The following is a 23,363-nucleotide window of genomic DNA, read 5'->3' as shown; positions in this document are numbered from 1 at the left end:
ATGCCTCAGGAATCAAACAAATCAAATTTCTCTCCTGCCGCTTAACATCGCGCCGTACAGACATCAATTTATTTACATAGTCGCCATTTTCTTTACAACTCGAGTCTCTTCTATTCTATCCCCATTCTATTCACAATTATTTCGACAATCACGATAAAAACGCGACATCTCGTTTTTCAATCAATCTTAGGTCTGAAGAATACTACATGCTTAGATAAATTACTCCAAGTCTTCGCAGTCGCCCACATTTTTTCCCTTTCCCATGCGACATCCTTAAATACCCAATACTCATTTGATGACAACTTCTTCATCTCGAGTTTGCGCAATATTCTGACAACACTTCCAACAATCTCGCTTCCCTGCCGATTCAAGATTTATCGACTCCATCCGAGAGGACGCGACAATCATTGTAATCATTGATCCTCGGTCCTGTCGATCACCAAGTCGCGTCATCTAAATTCTCAGCCTTACCTTCGCGATGAATTCGCCGCAACAAGCAAATGCTGCTCAGCTGGCAGCACGCACCATCAAGGCGAAACCTAGAGGCAGATTGGCAGGTCAAAAAACTAGTGGCTTCCCACCAATACAAAACAACAACCATAATAATAATGCTGCCGTTGGCGGTGGAAGCAGTGGTGGTCTGTTTGGTGGAAGTGTAGCTGCGCCCGGTGCATTCAACTTTTCAGCGCCGGCTGGAACACCATCTTTCAGTCCTTCATTTGGAGACTCGACGCCAAATCCGTTCGCACAATCCGCTGCATCAACCAACCACGATGACCCACGTGCAGATACAACAGGTGAAGAAGCTCTACGAAAAAGCAAGGTATTCAGCGGTGGCTTTAGAGCAGCTGGTGAAGATGAGGAAGCCTTATTTGCTTCACACTCTCCATTCCATCATAACAATCAACAACAGCAATCAAATACTTTAGGTTCTTCCAATAATACACAACCACAAAATATGTTCGGTGCAACAAACGCGACACAGTCGAACGCAGGTGGATTCCAGTTTGGATCTTCAACTTCGCAGAATCAAACATCAAGTTCAGGTTTCGGTGGCTTCAATTTTACACCTACGTCTCAAGCGGCAGATAATAGTAATTCTGCTTTTGCCTTTGGTTCCTCGACACAGGCTCCAGTGAATAACAGCACGCCAGCCTTCAATTTCGGTGCGACAAATTCAGCTTCGGCAGAAAATTCTTTGAATTTTGGTGCAAATTCACTTTCAAAGGCACAAAATCCTCTCGCCCTTGAAAACCAAAAAGCAAGTAATTCTTATTCCGATCCTTCTCAAGTTCTCTTTGGTTCCAATAACACCCCAACAAACTTTTCTAATTACCAACCCGACAATTCAACCTTTAACCAACAGTTCATTCATTCAAACAAAGACGCTGGAAACATGTTTGGCAACTACAAAGTCGAGTATTCTTCAGAAGCTGGGCAAGCGCCGGTACAACCTACTCAAAGTCACTATCCAGTGGGCCATCTAGGATTGTCCGCCGACATGAATTATCGTGGAACTTTCTCAGCCAGACCAACGGATTCCCTCTTTGGCAATGGTCATATGCTTGCGGACTATCGTGCTAACCAGAATCAATTTGTACAGGAAAATTCGAGTACCTCATTCGGACAGAACAAGACCAACAATTCTTTTGGTGCGCAAAACAACTCATTTGGCGGTTCCTTTGGCGGTGGCTTCGGTAATCAAGCCAATACGAGTTTTACCGGTCTCAGTTCTACCAATGCTGCACCTTCAAACTCTCAGAGCTTGTTCGGCAACACTACTGCAACCACATCTGCTCCGTCTTCCTCTTTCACCTCATCTTTCCCTGCAACTTCAGCTGCTCCAAGCACCACGAATTTGTTTGGAAGCACTTCTGCTTCATTCCCCACTACATCAGCACCAACCACAACCAATTTGTTTGGCAATGTCAACTCGTCATTTCCTCCTGCGACTGCCTCAAACACTCCACTTTTTGGTGCTGCTAAGCCTGCCGATGCTACCCCAGCTGCTTCGAGCAACTCATTTTTCGGTAGTGTCAAACCTGTAGAGTCGACGCCATCCACTTCAAGCACTTCCTTCTTTGGTAGTGTCAAACCCGCTGAGTCAGCTCCAACAGCTCCAAGCAACTCAATGTTTGGTAGCCCTAAGCCTGCTGAGTCGACTCCTTCAACTTCAAGCAATTCACTCTTTGGTGGGTTCAAGCCTACTGATTCGAGTACGTCGAATCTTTTCGCCAACCCCCTAGCAACGCCTGCCTCTTCAACACCTTTCACCGGCTTTGGCAAACCAGCAGAATCCACTCCAAATCTCTTCAACCCTAATAACCAGGCCAATGGCCAAAGCAACAATCTATTTGGATCAAAATCTGCAGAAGAGCCAAAAGACAAGCAAACTCTTGATCTGTTCAGTCCCAACAGACCGGCCGGCCAACAATTGTTCGAGTCAAATGCCACGAACAGTTCGCCAGAGAAGGCATCTGCCCAGACTCCAAATGCTCTCTTCGCAAGCTTTGGCAAGCCAAATTCTTCAACAGAACACCAACTGGGTGGCGCAACCAAAGAACAAGCTGTAAGTTTCTTTCCTGATTCATCGAATGATGAATCAATTCAAGCTAACATTTCACAGTTCGCTGCTCCATCCACTAGCCAATCTGAATCTTCATTCAAGATTCGCGGCACCGCTGAGACGTCTAGTTTCAACAAAGCTTCTTCTCCTTTCAAATCAGTAGACACCCCAACAGACGCAGCACAACCCGTTACAAGCAACCTGTTTGGTGGCTTCTCTTCCAAATCACAAGATGCTCACCCCTCTAACGGATCTTTGAGCAACGGCTCCGATTCAAATTCAATGGCTCTCACTGCTCCTACAGACTCATCTTCGCAATCTCCACCCTCCAACAACAAGGCACTTGCTCCTGTTAAGAGAGCACTTGCTCCTGGTAGATTGTCCGATTTTGAGTTCCAAGTCTCTGAACCTACAGACATGGAGATGGATACCAATATGCCTGTCAACTTTAACACGGTTCAAAGAAAAGAATTCAAGGCACTTTGGCGCATTGCATCTGTGCAAAGATCAATGGCAGCTTACTTCCAACATTTACCTCCTGGAGCAGACCCATCTAAAGGATTGGCATGGATGGAAGCCAAAAAGAGAGAGATTCTTGCAGAATATAACATTGATCACATTTCCAACAAGCGAGACAGAGCACAAGCTGATCTTGAGAATGACGAGAACCAAGAAAACATGAGCCCTCAAAAGCGAGTTAGACAAGATAGAGAACGCTCACATCGTACTTCCAGCCCAGAAAAGCGATCGCGAAGTACTCGTAGTCCAGAAAGACAACGCTCACGTGCGATAAACGATTCCGAGTCTGAGATCAACGGCAATTCGGTATTGAAAGCACCAAAACTTCAGCCCGGTCGTTCATCCAGTCCAGGTAAATCGCCTTCCAGAAGTGCAGCTCCAGAACCAACTCCAAGCAAGAAGAGAAGAAGTGAAACTCAATCTGAAATTGGTGGAGAAAGTAGTGGGCACAAGAAGAGAAGACCTGAACAGTTGAACAACAACGAAGGAGTTAACAGTGGTAACAGCAAGAAGAACGAGGAAGTTGACACTGGTAGCAGCAAGAAGAGAAGAGCCGAGGTTTATTTGACTCAAAATGACCCTGAAGGTATTGAAGATGGCAAGAACAGCAATAAGAAAACTTTAAATGGTTCTAGTTCAAGCACCTCTAATATGTTCAAGAACATTTTGGACAGCCCAGATAAATCAACGAGATCTATCAGCCCAGAGAGAAAGACTCGGGCATTGCCTGGAGCTACTAAGGAAGCTGCATCAGTACCACCAGCAGCACCTGTTTCAAACCCATTTGGAAATTTGGCAGGTGCTTCTCCCATCAAGTCTAATACCGCTGCAACCTCTACTACGCCAAGCAAGCCTCCAGTCTTCACATTCGCACCTACATCTACCACGCCTACTACCTCTCCAACCAAACCACCTACATTTACTGGTACTAGCGGTATTAAACCACCTACCTTTGCCGGCGCCCCTACTGGTGGTATTAAGCCACCAACTTTTGGCAGTGCACCCGTTAATTTCCTGGCCCAATTTGGAAAAAAGGCCGTTGAATATGCAGAAGACAACGAAAAGATTTTGATGCAAAAAGCTAAGGATGAAGATTTTGATTCTGAGGACGACGATGAGGCTGAGTGGGAGGCCAAGTACAAGAAGAAGAGAGCTGCGGAGCTTAAAGAATTGGAAGAGCTTGCACAGGCCAAGGCTCCTTCTTTCCTCGTCAAATCCACCGATACCCCAAAAGCCACCGAGCCCAAAGAGACTGTAAAACCAGCGGCTACAAACATGTTCACACCAGTCGCCACCACTACTTCTACCTCATTATTCGGACAAACTAAACCCGTTACTGGCGTTGCTGAGAGCATTTTCAATTCGGCAAATACCTCGAGAGCAACCACTCCTAACTTGTTCTCTAGCACTGGATCCGTCCTTGATGGTGCTGCAGGTGCTCCAGGAAAGACCCCTTCATTTTCTGGTAACCCATTTGCGCACCTCTCTGATGCAGAATCCAAGAATCAGAATGACGAGGACGATGGAAGTTCTGATGGTGGTTCTAACAGCGACGGAGAGGGTGAAAAGAAAGATCCAAGTTACCAACCAAACCAAAGCAAGGCCACTACAAGTACACCTAGTATTCCTGCTTCTGAGGGTGGCTCTAACATTCTCTCAAAAACAGCACTTACTGAACCACCAAAGTTCAATATTTTTGGTTCAGCTGCCAAGACTGATGCCGCCACACCCACTCCTGGTACTGGCGGAAGTCTTTCTAGTCGTATGAGTTTTGGTGCTGCGCCGGAAGAGAAAGAGGATTCGGCGTCAAAGCCAGCTACAAATATATTCGGTAGCTCTTTTGGCGCAACTTCTAGTACTCCTGAAGATAAAACCTGGAAACCAAACACACCAATCAAATTTGGTAGTGATGCACCATCTGCGCCAGTTTTCAACTTCACTAGTGCTACACCATCCTCTTCTACCCCAACTAAACCGACAACCAACTCATCGGGGGGACTGTTTGGTAGTTCTGGAACCTCGGCTTCTACTCTCTTCGGTGGATCTACCAATACTACAGGATTCCAGTTCGGCGGTCCATCATCTGCCCCAGCTTCTTCATTCCCTTCAGCAGATGCATCTCGGGCTAACTCACCTGGTGCGACTACCGATGGCGCTGATGATAACGATCCTGAAAAGGTTCATGCTCAGGTGAACCTTTTGGAATCTAGTCCAGGTGAAGAACATGAAGACGCCGTCTATTCCGTTCGAACTAGAGCTTTAAAGTTCAATCCAGCAAAGGCCGGTGAAGAAAAATCTAGTCCTTGGGATACCAAAGGTGTTGGACCATTGAAAGTCCTTTGCCATAAAGAGACGAAGGCTACTCGAATTGTTTTGCGAAGTGACCCATCAGGATCTATCATCATCAATAGATCACTTCTTTCGCAATTCAAATATGAGGCCAGTGGCAAGACTGTCAAGCTTAATACTGTTGGGGACGATGGAAAGTTGGAAACATGGGTTCTTCAACTCAAAAATGTTGAACTAGCGGAAGAATTTGCCAAGTCGTTGGAGGAAAACAAGATCAACAACAAGTAAGGGTCACTTATATCACTTTATATCATACTTTTTTTCAGCGGGAAACGATAACATGTTCATGGAAATAATTTGGGCGTTTGCATTGCATAGCGCGGAATGGGAAAAAGAAGATTACGATTGTACTTGTATTGCGACTTTGATTTTGTTCTTAACTTTCTCCTTTCAATATTCTCAACGTTAATGGAAATGGAAGGAAGGAGGAGTAATTTATGAGCATATTATTCAGCGGCTCCAGTCTATTCGAAACACTTCACACATTTTCGTGCAATGGATAACATCACTTTGTGGGTGGGGAACTACGACTTTGGGATTTTGATAAGGGTTGTATATTGATTGGGCTGTGACCCCTTCTCTTTTCAAAATTTCCATGGGGCATATAGAACCTTGATATTGATGGACATGTGGTTCAGGAAACTCGAATCTGATCGGAAAGGATTGTAAATAGTATAGGGTCAACCTTCAGTACATTTGTACGAGTATATAACGAAAACATTAAATTTTATTTGTTCATTGCGTTTGTTGGTGTATGTGTGAGTATAGTTTTTTCATTCGGTATGAACGTAATAAGTATATGGCCTACTATTACTCCCTCCAAGGAACTTCTCTCTGTCCCTTAAAATTGGAGAAAATTATAGCACAATTTGAGTATGTTAGCCAAAAAAGAGGCTTACATTGAAGTTTCAACTCGAGGCAGGTCCTGGAAATCTCTCACTGGTTCAATAGTCTGCTTTCCTTTTGCTTATTTTTTGACACCTAGATAACTTCTTGTCCTCCACCATCAAGTCTTTGTGGGCACCACCTCCTAGGACTATCCTGTTACACTTTTGTCTTTAAGTGATTCTTTTATCTTTTTCATTGTATTTTTCATATCAAGGAGCATAAGCTCCGTACTTACTAGGTTTCTAACTTACAAAAATATCAAAGCACCACGAGCACGACTAATAAATTATCAACATCGCGTGGGGGCATAGCACGTGCTGTAATACAAGTCCACCTTCATCAAAATCCTCTCGCAGTCGAGTCGAATACTATACTATACAACGCAGATAAGCCTCCCAGATAATTCCTACATCATATGTTCAATCACGAATGCACAATCTCCACTCTCCCAGAATTGTTACATGGTGGCTTGCTCTCGCATGCAAAAGCGAGGCACCAATGTCGTCGTCGCTCTGCGGTAGAAATTTCTCGAAATGTCGCGAATCTTTTTGTCCCACCTGTTTTTGAATCCCCACATCTTGAGGCTTCATGTGTTCCGTGATAATGGATTGTGCTGTGTCCCCCCGTTTCTTCTTGATATATATAAAGAGATGAGCTCCGATGGATTGGGTTGTGTTATGTATGGTATTGATCGACGAGAAGGTTGTTAACTTTATTGGTTTCTACTGATTTTTAGACGTCTGCGACTAAATTTATTATTTCTATGATCTTTTGTTGCGAGTGGTAGTCGGTGGCTGTGTTGCATATCAGCGACTGGACGAGCTACCATATTCTTATTCGTATTTTCATCGGTTGAGATATAACATACATTTTGTTTATTGCTGAAGAGAGAAACAATGTCTTCAGCACCGTCGGATCTCTCTCTAAACCCGGATCAGAGATATGATAATGATCAAATGATTATGGCTTGGATAGCGGCTTTGGTCGCTGCAGGATGTCCACCTTTCGCATTGGCTTATGATACGACATCCTCGACTTATATGTCAAATCCTGAGGGAGAAGAGACGGTGTAGGCTACCCTAAAAGGTGGGCTCTGTGTGAGTATAATATTAGATGTTAGGGTTTGTGTGGGCTGAATTGATGCGCTTACGGGAATCCGATTGAGGAATTCTGCAACGCTATTTTTTGTTTATCGCAATTCCCTTTGTTGGCGTCGGTTTAGACATAGGAGCTTGACATGGAGGCCAACTCCGCTTGGTCTATTACGCACTTTCTTTTTCCTTCTATTCTATCGGCTTTCGTACGGATTTACCGGCACTGCAGCACTTGGTTGCACCAACGCAAAAACCATCACGACTTATGAATCTACATACCTCCACTTTCGCATTTAGGCATCTGGGAAAAGAGAGATTAGTTGGAGGCTGGTTCCCTATCGCTATATCCCGGCCGAAGATCCACAAACGAGCAAGTGGAGAAAGCATCTTGACTTCAGATTTACGTCTCGAAATCTCAGAGGACCCCTGTATGGGGAGAAGTACAATGATCGTAGATGCTGCCATCCAATCAAAACCCTTGAGTGGAAGAAGGGTAATGCGTATGCCAACTTCAATTTATTGATGTATTAGTAGTACTGAAGAGAATAGGGCTTTGTGGGATCTCCCCGTCAAAAACGGAGGATAATACAGTATCGGCTTGGGATTTCAGAGGTTGATGTCTCATTGCAAGACACGCCTCTCCGAAACTCCTGAGAAAAGGCTGATTATTTCTTGTGGAGGGTGTGAGGAAACTTTTCTTGCTCAAAAACCGCACACATACATATCTGGGTATGAATCTCATCTGTCTCGCCTATGTAGGAAAAAAGGGAAACATGGTAATGAATGACAGACACAGTACGGTGGAATCCTTTAAACTTCACACTTCGTCATCCAATCCCAAAATCTTTCACCCATATCAATATTCATTCATGTACTATACATAATATTATTTCTCAATGCACTATGCAAGTAATTATGCAATAAAACACAATAAATACACCATGACACTTGTCACTTGTCACTTGGCACTTAACACCTCCGACCTAAAACCTGACCCTGCCCACTCCAGAAACGATCATTTGATAATAAGTAAGGTGACTGGATAATGAGCACCTATCTCTTCTCGCAAAATACACACTGTATCCAGGTTTCGCTAACGTAACCTACCCCCTACCAGCGAAATTGAAGAGTCGGTCGTCCATCCATCCATCCGTTAATCCATGTCATATCTAGAATCTAGATAGAGCAATAGCAAATATGATGTATGTTGAGGGATTGTCTTTCGTATCCCCTTCTCTCCTTCTCTGCCTTTATTTGTGAGATCCTGCATACCTAATAAGCTGTTGGCTAGCTATAAATATGAAAGTTAATGGTATTATTGATGCCGCTAGGGGTATGGCGAGGAAGAGGGTAGCATGTTTAAAAGTCATTGATTGAATGACTTTGCTAGCTAGGAGTGGAGAGGGACGAGAATTTGTATTTGATCGTGGTGATGTGAGGAGATTTTGATATGGATGTGCTTGATGGATAGATTAGATAGATTGACTTGTCCTGTTTTGAATCTTTGATTTTGGGTTTGCAATAATGTATACGGTATAGTAATGCAAGATCACGTTTATTCCTACTATCCCACACAATCATAATGTGGTGATCAACTGTCTCACTAATTGAAGAGAAACCACAATGAGGAATACGTATCCTTACAATGAATGCCCATCAGACGAAGTGACGATTTGACAAATGCTCAAGAGATCATATGTGTATATTTTGTATATATTTGGCACGAGTACATGGATAGTGCTAGTGATTTCAGACGTTCGGATAGAGAGAAGCAAGCAAGCCTTCAAGCGAATGTAGATACTCCATCTCTATCCATGAATCCTTAATCTCGTAGTATACAGTTTCTGTCGATCAAATGTTGTATGCTACATACGAGTACTGTATCCAGGGCTCCTCAGATTTATGAACCTTTCTATTTGCACATTTTCATTAGCCAGTGTTCTCTCCACTTGCTCAATTGCCCCCAAACAAAGCAATGAGTCGACAAACAACAAAAGGGGTGAATGAAAAAAGGAAGGAAAAAACTCACTCCACCCCTCTCATCCTCCATCCCAATGACCGGACCCATCTTTGCCCCCTTTGGAAACTCAATCTGGACCTTCTTCTTCTCCTCCTTACTCTGTCCACTGGATTTCTCCTCTAATCCCGCACTGCCACTATCGCCCTTTGCTCTCTCCTCCTTACTCTTCTGCGACTGATCATGTTGCACATTATGTTTCTCCGTCTGCTCATCCGTGCCGGCGTTTTCGGACGCGGGACGACCTGTCCAAGGTGTACGGTAGGCGGTACTGGTGGAGTAGGAGCGACGACGTGGAAGAGAAGAGGCGGCTCGTTGGACGGAGGATGCTTGGGTGCGAGAAGTAGTGGGAGTGTGGCGGAAGAATTGGAGATGGAGACGGGGGCTGGGGGTTAGGTGACGGATGCGCGAGGCGGGGGAGGTGGAGAGCGCGGGGGACATGGTGGAGTGATTGGTGGTGATTGTGGTTGAGAGAGTTGGAGATGAGAATTATGGATGGATGGATGGATTGATTGATTGATTGATTGATTGATTGATTGATTGATTTGTATTAATAAGTATTGCAAGTATGAACCAGCCAGATACGTGAATTCCTTTATCTCGAGAATGTCGAAAGAAAATGTGAGAGGAATACTCGAAAAGAAAAAGAAATTCCAGATGCTCAGAATGCGATTGTGCGAGAAACCATATAGATAATCTACCTAGCGAGAAGAGAAATGCTATTACATAGCTTCCACAGCTTAGATCAATAGTTCACTATGGAACTTTCTCCTTCCTTAGCTAATCGATCAATTCTGCATTAGTGTTTACTTGGCAGACGGTAATTGTATTGGATTGGACTTGATGGGTCGATCAGCTCAATCGATGTCGTCACAACTCTTTATCGAGATCTAGAATGCGGGGTATGTGTTGTGGAAACGTTCGCCTCCCTTTTACCGGATGAATTAATTATGACGATTGTGGTTGACTGATTGGTCAATTCGTGCTTGTACTATCCATATATATATATGCCTTAGGATCGGAGAATACCTGCCTAAGTATGTAACAAATATTATAATTTTTAAGCGATCGTTTTCTAGTATGGAGACTTAGAGCTGAGAGTTTAAGCTAACACATGCAGTTTCTTGATTGTGCTAGAAAATATCGTGGAAAGGTAGAAATGATCAATGGGTATTGATCCATTCGCTTATGGATTGTTGAGATATTATTTACTGCTAAGGGAAATCTGCGGGTATATAATCTCATGACAACAATAATTTGGCACAAATTCAATACCTGAACGAAGGAACATGCTTGACGTATGTCAACAAGACATAACTCAAGAAAATCTCAAATATATTCAATCTTGAATATGACCTCATGAACGCCATTTGCTATGCTAGATCCTTCTTCCTAAAACGCCAGGCCCATAGCACCATGAATATATTTTGAAATGAAGATTGTAAGCTTCTCATGCTCTACCGACTCTGAAGGAGAGGATCTGGTAGTTGTTAGTGAAGTTTCTTTCAGCATAAAAGGGAATTATACGCACATCATTATGACCAACAGAAACAATAGCATCTTCTGAAACTCTTACTCCACCAGCTCCTTCAACATAAGCCAAAGGAGCATCCCCCATAACTTTTCTCGCACACTCCGCGACTGTAGTATTTTTCTTCACCAATACACAATCCCTGAATACCTTTTCACTTCCAGATCCACCACTTCCTGCTATTAAACTTCCTACGTTCCTTACAGGAAATACTGGTACTAAACCTAGTAATTCTGCTGCTCGAGAAAGTACTTGTACTACTCCCGTACTTCCAAATCTGTAAAGAACCATATCCTTCAAATTCTCAATTCTGTTTTTGAGCTTTTCATCCAATTCTTTCAGACCTCCTCCAGTTTCATCGCCATCGGCGATTAAATCCTCCCTCGTATCCACGAACTCACTTCCCTCTGTATACTTCACAAAGCCTTGTTTAGCCAATCTCCTCAAGAAAACCTCCGAAACAGCACTGCATAGCACTATACTCTTTGGATCCTGCATCTTTGCAATCTTACTTATGTTCTTATCCGCATCCGCATGGTCAATCTTATTGAGCGCAATGACCGTTGGGAACTTCTCATCCGTAAAAGCATTCACCACTAAGTCAATTGTTTCATCAGACCAATGTTCCAAAGGCTCCTTCAACGCCAGTTTATCCAGCGTCCGTGCAACCACCGCACTTGTACTTCCATATCCAGAGAATTGCCCCTGTAATGTCTCGACAGCCGTAGCTTTCACAGCGACGTGTCTCCGTTTTATCGATCCCCATTTTTGCATCAAATTTCCTCGAATCCATGCTACTATTTCTGAACGCAACCACACAATGTCATAACTAGGGTCATAGCCTCTTGTTGCTTTTCCTTCCGCATCGGTTGTACCACTTACGTCTACGACATGAATGAGTGCATCTGCATGACGTAAATCGTCAAGAAACTTATTTCCGAGACCTTTTCCTTCGTGCGCGCCAGGGACTAGACCAGCTACATCAAGGAGTTCGATAGGAACGGAGCGACGACCATCAATACAGGAGCCGTAGTTGGGTTTGCAACGTGATTGAAGATTATAGCGAGCGCAGGCGCAGTCGATTTGGAGATATCCGATTGCGCGTTGAGGGTCGATGGTTGTGAATCTGGAAGTGGCTCAGTATTTTGTCTTTCTCTCTCTGATCTTGTGCGATTGCTCTAGTTTCTTGTATGGGATGGTGGGTATTTGCGCATATAGTTAATAGAGTGAGTGCTTACGGAAAATTGCCTGTACGAGGGGAAAATGTAAGTAAATGGAGGGGTAATTTTGAGTCGGATGAAATGATATGGGGGGGTATTTACGTACCAACTTTGGAGGTAGCATCTGTAAGACTGTTAAGTGTCGTACTCTTCCCTGAAGAGGGTTTGCCTACGAGGCCGATGAGAGGATCTCGTGGCATATCGTGTGGTGGTTATGAGATGGGATGAAGAGGATGTTCTTTGGACGTGCATAAACATAAAATTTGTGTAGGGATACGCCGAGCATGGTGGGGTGGAAACCTAAGGCATGATGAAAAGGTCATCGTCACAGGACAGGATAGCTCTCGGATCTGTATATTATTTTCTACAATTGCTTCTTATCATTAATAAGTTATGTACTAGAAACTTCTAACAAAGCTTTACAGATTCAGGTATCTTTCCTCTCGGGCTGAGAATCTGTTCAGTCCAGGCCATTAAAAATCCCAAGTATTATATTGACATTTTGAAGATTGTATGTTTTTAAAGTACCAGTCCAACTAAAGGGTCGGATGAACATCTTTGAACTCCAAGCCTTCATGGCCAATGGCAACAAGATGACATTATTAGTATCGCCCGAGGATGAATAGAAGAACGCTCATCGTGTATCCCAGGTTACCATATTCACTTGACAGATTGATATTTCCAGACCATATCTTCATCCAAGACCCAGCATAGGCAATGATGTGTGCTTGTACCCTTCAGCCCCAACTTGATACATAACATGGATATTCATATGTCTCATACGAAACTGTACCTAAGAAATGTGGCTCCTTGTTCACTTGAATGTGCAATACAATTATTAGGTTAGTCATGAACTTCTCAAAGCACTCGTGCATAAGCTAAACGGTCGAGATCTTTCTAGAACATTGTGTAACAATTCAGTATGATCTTGGGGGGAAGGGGTTACTTCGACTACCTATGTGTAAGTACAGTCAAGCTACAATGAAATGTGAATCAATGCATCTTCTCACAAACCTATTATGTGCGATCTTTTGTGCTGATACCGTGACACCGTTTGTGCTAATATTCAGCCACATAGCAGATCAAATAGACCAAGCTTTGTAAATGCAGGATCTAGAGTCTAGACATCGCTTTGACTCGTGTAGCCTTATACAGCACCAATACGCACCAATAAGCACCAATACGCGTTTACCCAAGAAATACTAGGATTCTTTCTTTGCAGTACACAACCCAGCCTCGTCATTTCATGGTGGCTTTGAATTTGGAAAAAATCGGGATTCGGAACATCGAAGATAATCAATTGGAAGAATCGATCAATCACAAGATGAAGTTGACAGCCAAGAAATTCCGAATGTTCCATGTACATAACCTTTGCCGTGTATGCGGCTTAGCAAAGTGTAGATGAAAAGAGAGAGACGAATAAGAGACTGAATTTACAATCACATGAAGTTATTCCCCAAACCGCCACAGCTCAGCCACAGAGCCACAACTGAAGGTCCCCGCAACAGAAAAAGAAACCAATCGGGATGCATGCGGCATTGAGAAAAGTCAATTTCCGACACTCCCGGCAACTACCATGATGCTACTTCGTACTTTATGTTTTGTCATCCATTATTGTTGAATGGTCGCAAAATGCACGAGAACCATACAACCTTGGAAAATCTATTCGTTGAACACAAGAATTTTAATTTTCATGCAGGTTCCTAGATGTGCATTTATCATGCTTCAGATTCAATTATTTCCATAGGTAAGATTGGCTGACTGGTGTTTTAATTTCCCCTTGGAAGACGAAAACCCGTGATGGCTGAAGCAAGTGAAGCAAGTGAAGCAAGTGAAGGGAGAAATGAAAAAGATATTATGACGTAATGTGGTTTAACAATTTACTGGTCACAGTGGTTGGTCTTGCAAATAGAATTTCTTGGTTGGGCCACACTTCACCACAATTCAAAGGGATCTAATCTATTTTCAGCCATGATAGTGCCAACTCTTTTCTTGCTGGTTAATAATAAGAGATGAAATAAGGTAAATTAGTGACGTTGTACTTCCGACTCAAGCAAAATCGGGAAATCGTACCATTCAAGTTCCACAAGTCCAAAGCCCAAAGTTCTTCTCACTGCTCATACATAAAGGTCCACTTTCCCTTTGGTTAGCTACTTTCTTCTGCAAACATACATTCCAATCTTCTCTACATTACATCGAACATCGAGCATCGAACATCAAGACAAAGAATAAGAACTCTTCGTTTTCCAAGACATCCATCAACCTTTTACCAATTAAATCCAACATCATGCCTTTCACAGCAAGGTAAGAATCATTCTCCATCCCAATCACTTTAGACTTTGTCGCACGGCAATCTAGTCAATCATACCAACGATGATCAAATACTAACATTCCACAACAGCGATATCTGCAAGATTATTCTCGCCGTCATCTTACCACCTCTTGGTGTATTCCTTGAGAGAGGTTGCGGTGCCGATTTGCTCATTAACAGTAAGACTATCCATACATTGCGATTGCAAATAATCAAAATACTAACATGCTTCATAGTCCTTCTCACCATCCTTGGATATATCCCCGGTATCATCCACGCTCTATACATCATTCTGAAGTATTAAGCTTCTCACGATAACGACTTTCCTCAAACTCAAAATAAACGATATACCGTACTCGACTTCGATCACACGATACCCCAATCTTCCTACCTCTTTCACATCTTCCCGAAATCAGGCCTGACCAATACGGTTCATGCTCAGACATATTAATGAATAATCAACTTCTTGGCATCGGAAGAGTCGGCTGCTGAATACTTCTCGGCTTGAAATCATGATGGCTCGGGAGTTAGACATAAACGTGCATGGGCATGGGTCATTTGGGAAGTTTTTGATTTTTTGATTTATACTTTTTCTTGCGCATTTCATACATGGGGTTTTTATGGAATGGTTCTTTTCGTCGGGTTTTTGGCAGCATGTCTACGGACTTGCGGTGCAATATGGGTCTTCAGGGGGGGAAATGTACAGAGCAATGGGGTGGATGGATAATATAATGAATGATTACAATCCGATTACAATCATTTTTTAGAGCATGAAATATTTGGGAATATGCACGTCGTGATAATCGCTGTGTTGTCAACTTTTCAATACAATCATGTACCCGTTGACCGATTGAGGCATACTAAGGTGGATTGAATGTTTTATATTACTCTCACCGACATGAAAAATGCAGTAGCCAAGCCGTTGTAGCAAATTGAAGCTTCCCGCTCTTGGAGAGATCGACTTCATGAGTACTTATTCAATACCTAGCTGGCCTAGCGGGTTCTTCATGATGAACAACAAATGCCGAACCTGAGTAACTTGACTATTGAAGCTTCGTTCTCCACTTTCAGCCCTCTCAAATAGATGCCTTCTTATTGAGGCACGATTCCTTGGGAGTGAGCTCTATATTACATAATCGATAAGCGACTCAAACTCTTGGCGGCCCACACAGAAAATTTCATATTTTCGAACCTCCTACTTCAATCCTCATCAACATTCAACTCGGCGTAGGATAACCATTTCTTTGCGACCTCACGAAAATCAATCAAAATGCCTGCCAAAGTACGTCCATGAATAAGAACCGCTTTGCTGTTGGCCCGCTCTACCGCAGAGTTATGGCGTGATACAGTAGGCTAACTTATTTTCTCTCAAATAGGCCGGAAACAAGAAGGGACCAGTCGTCAAGCGCAAGTTCGTTATCGACTGCAAGCAACCTGCCAACGACAAGATCTTCGATACCGCTGCCTTCGAGAAGTTCCTTCAAGACAACCTTAAAGTCGATGGATTGAAGAGCAACTTGGGCGACAAGGTCACCATCGCCAAGGAGGGAGAGAGCATCAAGATCGAGACCTCTGTCAACTCTGGTCACTACCTCAAGTACTTGTAAGTTTTATCCTATGAATTTTAATTCATATCTCTATTGGCCCGAGAATATATACTAATTCGCGGCGATGATAGGACCAAGAAGTTCCTCAAGAAGAACCAATTGAGAGATTGGCTCCGTGTTGTTTCCACCTCCAAGGGCGTTTACGAATTGAGATTCTTCAACGTTGTTGGTGATGAGGCTGAGGAGGATGATGAATAGATGGTTACATATAACATCTAGGATTGATAAATGATACCCATGATGGACTGGACTACGGACCAGAAGATCGTGAGGAGGGTTGGGATCTAGCAGTGGTAGAAATAATCAATGCTATATTACTGCTCTCTCAATCTGTTTGACTTTGAATATTGATGTGTGACTATGAGGTTCTCAATGTTGCTATTCGATTTTGGTGGAATTACATGCGCAGCTTCGGATCTATCGAAAAATTGTGGTCTACAGCGGAGCAGTGCTTTCTTTCTCGCAATATCCCTTTCAACATGCCGTGGAAAGTTCCAGTGTATAATACACGATGAACTAAGAATGAGGCACAACTCAAATGACATACACGAAGATGCCTTTCTAGTCCTTGGGAAGTATTCTCTCATTAAGCAACAAGGAAGAAAGCCATGTCCTCTTAAGCTAAATTTCATTCCTATCAAATATTCTCAAGCTTCGTAAAGCCCTTTCGCTAGAGACGGACAGTCCTTGTTCATTGCTACAGCCTCCCGCAGTGAAAGTCCTATCTATCCATTTCGGCTTCCACTTAAATCGAGCGAATTACTAGTCGTGCAATTTGTGAAAAGTCTAGGAGCCACATTGTTGGAGGCGCTTTTGATGATGGTCAAGAAATATGGTGTGGGATGTTTGACGTCAACTTTTGATTCTTCTTCTTCTTCCTCATCCAGGAACTTCACTTGTTCATGACGGTTAACAGAGTCTGTATTATTTAAAAGCAACAGAATTTTCTGGGCTACCGCAACAACCCACGTCCCATAGTCTCTATTCAGTGCATATGCACGGTCAAAGTCACCCCAGCATCAATGATGATTCCCGTGCCCGTTACATAATATGAATTTGCAGAGCCCACGTTTAAAATGACTCCGCGTCCAATATTTCGCTCGCCGCTTCGGCTCGTAATCTTGCGAGTTTCTTGCGCGAGCATGGCGTTGATTTCGGCGCGCACACATAGCATTAGGCCTTTGGTATTGACACTCATCACTCTATCGAAGTCTTCGATTGATGCTTCTGCGAATGGTTCGTTGGAGAGATGATCGATCTTGTAGTTTGGAAGTTGTTAGTTCATATATGTATGTATGGATGGATTTCTTCCTCTTCCACACTCCCTGAGATCGAGGAAGTACCAAAAGAAAGAAAAAGAATAAGAACTTCGTACCCCAGCCCCATTAACAGCATAATCAATGCGTCTAAATTCTTTTACCGTAACATCAATCATCTTCTGCACACTCTCCGCATCTGCAACATCGACCTCGATAATCAGCGTCCGAAAATCAGGGTGAGTGGCATATTGCCTGGCAGTCTCGGCAGCCTTTTGGGAATTTCTTTCATTGATGTCCGCGAGAGCTATAGCGCGGGCTCCTGCTTCGGCAAAGGAGTATACGGCTTGTTGGCCGATTCCTCCGCCCGCCTGTGGGAAGGGGTGAATGGGTTAGCTTGGTGATTATGAATGTTCGTAATGATGAGATGGGGTGAGGAGATGAGAAAGTTGTTTACTCCAGTAATGAGAACTACGCCGTCGATTGAATTTTTTGCCATGGTGGGAAATTTGAATATTTGAGTTGGAAATGGTGGGAAGTGTTTCCGCCTTTGACAATGAGGAATAGAATGAGACGACGTCTGGGAAACACCGAGATATATCTGATAACCTCTGAAGTCCCAGATCAAGTTTACAAGTTGAGACTGTGTCGCTCGTCAGATGTGAAGTGAGCTCATCCCACACCGGATCAATATTCCGAAACAACATGAATACCGTGTTATGCATGGAACCAGTGAACTTCGCGGTAGACACCTGCGCTCATGTGGCGCGGAGCGGCGGGTGTGCGTTGGATGGGGAGTTTGGAGATGGAATTTCTGCGGTTGTGAGGCGCGGCTGGGATTGTGCTTTTGGGGTTGGGTGTGTGGTTGGTGGTATGGTGTTGCTGCCTCTTTGAGTTGTGGACTAATGATGTCTGATTTGTAGGGTTGTTTTGGAAGAATATTGATGTAGAATGCATCAATCAAGGTCGAAATGGAGAGGTAATATTTGGATCAAAGTTTGATATACCTCAGATAGACAAATTTATAACATGGTGGCAGCTCTATCACCTCTAAACCTTTGCTTTGAAAAATTCAGATGCGCACGCTACAGAAAGTTCTTCATTCATGTTCGATACTTAGGTCAACTCGCGGTGCGATATTTATGAACGCGATTCGAGAAGCTGGGGTATTAAATACCTGCCAAGTGGTCTAGGGAAATCTCTCCACCGAACTGAAGAACTTTAAGTTAGGTCCACGTCAAGATTTGCGAGATCTAGCTGGCAGGTAGAACTTTCAGGTTGTAGCAGTGAAAAGCTCTGGAACTTCGATATACTTGTCAGATAAAGTAGGGGATATGTTAGAACTCACGCTGAAATTCACTGGCTAGTTAAGGCGCGGACGCAATGGATCTGGTCTGATGGACAAAGGACTGAATGTTTCATATGTTGTTCCTGAATACCAACTCAATCTTTCTCTCCCTTCGTAAAGATAGTGCAATGAGCAAGCTTAGTATCCCTTGACGCTTTCCTCTTTCACTCGCTCGTTTAATTGTCTAACATGTATTCATAATTGGTGATGGAAGAATATAGTGCAGAGACGTATCCATCTATAACTGAATACAGAAAATAGCTCGGCTCCATAGCATCGGATAACTTCGAGTCTTTGCTGCTTTAATATCTTAAAATGGGGGCTTCTGACTGAAATCTAAAGTTTTGTATCGAGATCTGCTATTCATTCATCGAAAATGCGTTATTTCGAAAAGCTACTATAAGGCTCTCAATGGCTAAATAAAATCTTGCTATCACACAAAAGCAATACTAAAGATCATTTCCTGCGGAAAGCTCAGATGACTGAGATAGTTAATTGTGTTGCGTGTATACATACCTAGGTAGTCAACATTATTTGCAGTGATATACATGAGGGCCGAAAACAATTGAGACGAGCTCAAATTAGAGAGCTAGTTAAGGTGATATGTTTGTTCTCACTGGATACCTTGAACACTCTGCTGGTTCCTCAAACACATGCAATATAGACGTCGCGAAGCTAGTAATGCGGCGACGTTGACCGCACCAAAACGATAAATTGAATTCGATACTCTGGTAACTCACGCCCAGTACTGGGTATCATAAAGCCAACAATTGCACTTCATCTCAAAAAGTGGAACCAAAACAAGTGAATACAACACTCATCACGTCGCGCACGAAAAAATCTCAAGATCAAAAACGAATCAATCCCAAACCGAAACCATCAACTCTCCAACTACACCACCCCATCACTCACCTTCCACTTCATATAGTCTCCTGCCCTTCAGTCTTCAACACAATGTGTCCAACCGGTCTTTATGGCCGAGTTGGTAGGAAAGCATAACGTACTGGCGAGTCCGAGAATGTAGGACGGACCTTTGCGGGCCTTCATACAGGTATACTGAGGAAACTGTAACAACCTACGGGTGAGACCACGGCGCCTCGGGGGAACTTGATCGCTATGATTACCTTTTTGCCATTTTGTTCTTTGGGAGGAAGGTGTGGTGAGGCGCGGCGCGGCTTTGGTGGGTTTAGGGAATGAACAGAGGAAGTGAATTAATATCATTGTTTTTGAGGCTTTGGGATGAACTAAGTTGACGCTGATAGCTTGATTGCGCCCTTGCACAATCGCGCATTAAATCATCAAGTCTTCAACAGAAGTACAAGAAATGCAGAGTGAGGAAAGGAAAGGAAGCCTTTCATCTGAATATCAACTCAACGTTTTTGTTTTATTGCTCTAAACCAGATATTCTTCTTATATCGAATTTGCACTCACCTTACATATGGAATTCAGGCAATATAACCAAAAAACAAATCTTGCAGGAAATAGAGAGGATGGAGGTGGTTGCATGCTAGGTAGATATTCGGCAGTGGTTTGCGCGCGCTCGCGCGGTAAGTAGAGAGCGCTTCTTGGTGTTTAAGTGGGGCTCAAGGTCACACCGCGTGATTTGTGGTAGAGGTTTCATCGACGGTGCAAACACTTTTGAGATCTTTGCAAGCTAGAATAAAGCTGAACTGGCTGTCTGATGATAACTTCATAACGTTTTATCGCACCGCGGATCTAGGTCGCTATTGAATAAAAGAGTATCACACTCATTGCCGCCTTGAACTTCGCTTTCCATCAACTGATCAGACTGCTATGGCTGATAATACATATGCTGTTGAAGTTCATCAATATGAAAAGTGGACGATTATAACGATGAATCAAGTATTAAGTTATTTGTTCGGGGCTTTGGAGCTCGTTTCGAAATACAATACCTACCGAGAAATCTCAAGGCATCATCCTATCAGTGGGCACAATACGAGAAGTCGTTGAGAATCTTGGCACTCGGAGATATGGGATGTAGTAATTGGGATGGATGTTATGAATGTGATAGAGGAAGCTAATAAACTCAAAGAACCATTCCGAGCTTTGATGGATTTTCTATTAATCAAACAAGCGACACCGATACCACCATATTGTACCGCTCGCGATTACCTACAGGCGACAGTATATGTCCTTGAAGCCAAGTTTGATGAAGATACTAGAAAGACTGATGCCCTTTTGCCAACTCTTAAAGGACTATTTCCCCGACAGGTAGTTTCTCTTCCCGGTCCACCTCTAGAGCCCATGGGTGGTTGGTCCATGGCTCATCGATTTTGAGGGCGGTTATACACCAAGTTGAGCGGAAAAGGAAAATGAGGAGACACAAATGGAGATTGGCAAGGGGCTCAGAGAATCAAGGAGTGGTTGTTAGAATGTAAAGGAAGACCGTTGAGACGTTTTGTCCATGTCAATTGATCTCTTTGATGACTTCATTTGTACATAGGAAGATGTAGTAAGTCTCGAAATCGAACGTGTTGACTTTTTCATTTGTGCACAGTAACTATCAACTATTGATCCAACTGTAGCACTCCAAATGCTCATAAGTTCGTCTGCGAATATGCGCTAGTTATTGATATAGGATAGGTAGGTAAGAGAGAAGATCTGTATTTTAGGGGAGGAGGGGGTTGATCAGTTTTAGCTAATGAAGAGTGAATAGATGATCCTCATATACACGTTTTGGTTGATATTGAATTTGAACATCGCTTTTAATAAATCTCACTCTCTTAAAGTTCACTATTAACCCTCACTATTAAAGCTCACTTTCAACTAGCGCGATTCTCCTAATAAAAACCCCCTCCATCTTGGCTTCTTGTTGCAAACTTTCTTCTCCTCTAAACAAACAAACACCAACTCAGAAATTCAACAGATTGTGGTTTGTATTTACAATTCATACATCTTTTCTTACCTCGAGATCGAATCAGAAGCTCTACAACACTTGAGCTCTTGTTCCTTTCATCCAAGACTCGAAACGAAAAAAGGACCTCTCAAAACCTCTCCCTTTAGCCTCATATCAAGCTTCAAGACGGAAAGAGGCGCAACGGGTCACCCAAAGAGTTCCCCCTCACTGCTTCGTCTCTGTATTGAGGTTCTACAATTCAAAAGTTTCTTCCAGTTTCCAAGCACGTTAAAAAATAGTAAGTAACTCTCGTATTTCTTGGTATATCAGACACTCTATTGCTAGCGCTGCGCTTTCTTGAGTGTATATGAATCCAGGACATTCAGTTCTCTTCTCACATATTCCCTCTTCACTGAATACTAACTTGTAAAGATCCGATACAATGAACGTCTCACCATTATTCGGACAGCACCAAAGCTTATGGACAGTCTTCCTTTTACGGACGGCGATCGACAAGCTGGCCAGAAAGAACTACAACATCGCTCGAGCCAGACCAGGGGAGAGTAAGCAATGCCTCTACTTTCGACTCGAAGCTCTGCAACAAGAACTTACGCAAGAACAACTTGCTTCTATAATTGCAGAATTCCGGGCCTGCCAGTATGGACCTGCAGATGTGGGTTGTGCCCCACAGCAAGAATGCAATCCGCAGGGCCAGCAACAACAACCCCCACCAAAAAATGCGGAGATTGGTGCAAGGAATGATGAGGCACAGGATGATGATTCGAGAGACCGCATGTTAAGGCTGGAACTGATGTTTGAAGATTTTCAAGAGCACGCCTTAGTGCAGGAAACACGAATCGAGCGCCTTGTAAATCGCAACACAGAGTTACAAGCACAATACAATGAGTCCCAGAATCTCGTCACAGAACTGAGAATGCAAAGCGATAACTCTGAGACTCGCGTCACAGAGCTAGAGGCAAATGTTACCCGCCAAAACGCTCGTCTGGCTAGACAAAGGGTCCAGCGTAGGATTCGATCGAACAGGAAAAGAGCTCGTTTGAGAAGAGCAGGCCGAAGACTTAGACGACAGAGTCAACGGTTGTTTGATGCAGCGCAAGATGTACACGGCTTGGCTGATGGATGGAGATGGATCTGATCACATGATTCGTACGATATTATGGAAGATGATAGGAGCGGGGGGGATGGGTTATAACTGGATGAAAAGAATTATCACGTGGAAAGAGTGAAGCATTGGCGAGTTTATCAATCGCGAGATGCAAAGGTCAAGAAAGTGTCGATGCCAGAAGGAGAGTATCTATCGTACAGTGGGTGAATCGGCCATGCAATGATTCCATGAGGGTTTATATCTATGAGTTAGCTCATTAATTAGTTTAGCGTTCATTCGCAATCAAAAGTGCTTTCATCGATAATTGAAATTCCATAGTGCGTATAAAAGGGAGGTATTAAGTGTTACTAGATAAACTTCATATTTAAGTATACATATATATGCAAATATTTAACAAAAAAGGTTTCCTTATACCCTCCCCAAAAGAGAATCAGCTTTTTCTCAGGAGTTCTGTTATGAAATCATCGTTTCTGGAGTAGGCGAAGACAGGACAGGTTCTAGATAGGATATCCGTGTATCACGTTGTCCATATAACCGATATCCCTACATCTTGCACAACCCTGCATCTTGCACACTTTTATTTCTTTTGAAAATAATATTCTAAAAATGATATATAATCAACCAATCATTGAATTCTATTAAAAATAAAAATGAGAATACTATAATATTATTTC

General features: G+C 43.1%; 8 protein-coding genes across 8 annotated transcripts; 5 read left to right on the top strand and 3 right to left on the bottom strand.

Annotated features, from left to right (window-relative positions):
* Nucleotides 1-478: 478 nt before the first annotated feature.
* Nucleotides 479-5,662, top strand: EAE97_004481 (uncharacterized protein; the record flags this gene model as incomplete). Its single annotated transcript, XM_038874993.1, has 2 exons — nt 479-2,569; nt 2,627-5,662. 2 exons carry the CDS (start codon nt 479-481, stop codon nt 5,660-5,662), a joined length of 5,127 nt encoding a protein of 1,708 aa, XP_038734437.1.
* Nucleotides 5,663-9,316: 3,654 nt separating this feature from the next.
* On the bottom strand, nt 9,317-9,874 carry EAE97_004480 (uncharacterized protein; the record flags this gene model as incomplete). The annotated part of the gene is made up of 2 exons (XM_038874992.1): nt 9,317-9,328; nt 9,446-9,874. The coding sequence occupies 2 exons, from the start codon at nt 9,872-9,874 to the stop codon at nt 9,317-9,319; spliced, it is 441 nt and encodes a 146-aa protein (XP_038734436.1).
* A 1,009-nt stretch (nt 9,875-10,883) lies between these two features.
* EAE97_004479 (uncharacterized protein) lies at nt 10,884-12,384 on the bottom strand (the record flags this gene model as incomplete). Its single annotated transcript, XM_038874991.1, has 4 exons — nt 10,884-10,913; nt 10,965-12,090; nt 12,203-12,212; nt 12,291-12,384. 4 exons carry the CDS (start codon nt 12,382-12,384, stop codon nt 10,884-10,886), a joined length of 1,260 nt encoding a protein of 419 aa, XP_038734435.1.
* Nucleotides 12,385-13,950: 1,566 nt separating this feature from the next.
* Nucleotides 13,951-15,306, top strand: EAE97_004478 (uncharacterized protein). The gene is made up of 3 exons (XM_038874990.1): nt 13,951-14,488; nt 14,586-14,674; nt 14,732-15,306. Exons 1-3 carry the CDS (start codon nt 14,472-14,474, stop codon nt 14,797-14,799), a joined length of 174 nt encoding a protein of 57 aa, XP_038734434.1. The 5' UTR covers nt 13,951-14,471; the 3' UTR covers nt 14,800-15,306.
* Nucleotides 15,307-15,647: 341 nt separating this feature from the next.
* On the top strand, nt 15,648-16,446 carry EAE97_004477 (uncharacterized protein). The gene is made up of 3 exons (XM_038874989.1): nt 15,648-15,777; nt 15,872-16,098; nt 16,174-16,446. The coding sequence occupies exons 1-3, from the start codon at nt 15,766-15,768 to the stop codon at nt 16,298-16,300; spliced, it is 366 nt and encodes a 121-aa protein (XP_038734433.1). The 5' UTR covers nt 15,648-15,765; the 3' UTR covers nt 16,301-16,446.
* Nucleotides 16,447-17,087: 641 nt separating this feature from the next.
* EAE97_004476 (uncharacterized protein) lies at nt 17,088-17,857 on the bottom strand (the record flags this gene model as incomplete). Its single annotated transcript, XM_038874988.1, has 3 exons — nt 17,088-17,360; nt 17,478-17,729; nt 17,816-17,857. 3 exons carry the CDS (start codon nt 17,855-17,857, stop codon nt 17,088-17,090), a joined length of 567 nt encoding a protein of 188 aa, XP_038734432.1.
* A 2,859-nt stretch (nt 17,858-20,716) lies between these two features.
* EAE97_004475 (uncharacterized protein) lies at nt 20,717-21,004 on the top strand (the record flags this gene model as incomplete). The annotated part of the gene is made up of 1 exon (XM_038874987.1): nt 20,717-21,004. One exon carries the CDS (start codon nt 20,717-20,719, stop codon nt 21,002-21,004), a length of 288 nt encoding a protein of 95 aa, XP_038734431.1.
* Nucleotides 21,005-22,005: 1,001 nt separating this feature from the next.
* EAE97_004474 (uncharacterized protein) lies at nt 22,006-22,719 on the top strand (the record flags this gene model as incomplete). The annotated part of the gene is made up of 1 exon (XM_038874986.1): nt 22,006-22,719. The coding sequence occupies one exon, from the start codon at nt 22,006-22,008 to the stop codon at nt 22,717-22,719; it is 714 nt and encodes a 237-aa protein (XP_038734430.1).
* Nucleotides 22,720-23,363: the final 644 nt, after the last annotated feature.

The sequence above is a fragment of the Botrytis byssoidea genome (assembly GCF_014898295.1).
Source record: "Botrytis byssoidea strain MUCL 94 chromosome Unknown BBYS_007, whole genome shotgun sequence".
Lineage (NCBI taxonomy): Eukaryota > Fungi > Ascomycota > Leotiomycetes > Helotiales > Sclerotiniaceae > Botrytis > Botrytis byssoidea.
Note: the sequence above shows the minus strand (reverse complement) of the source record. Positions and strands in the feature narration are given on the sequence as shown.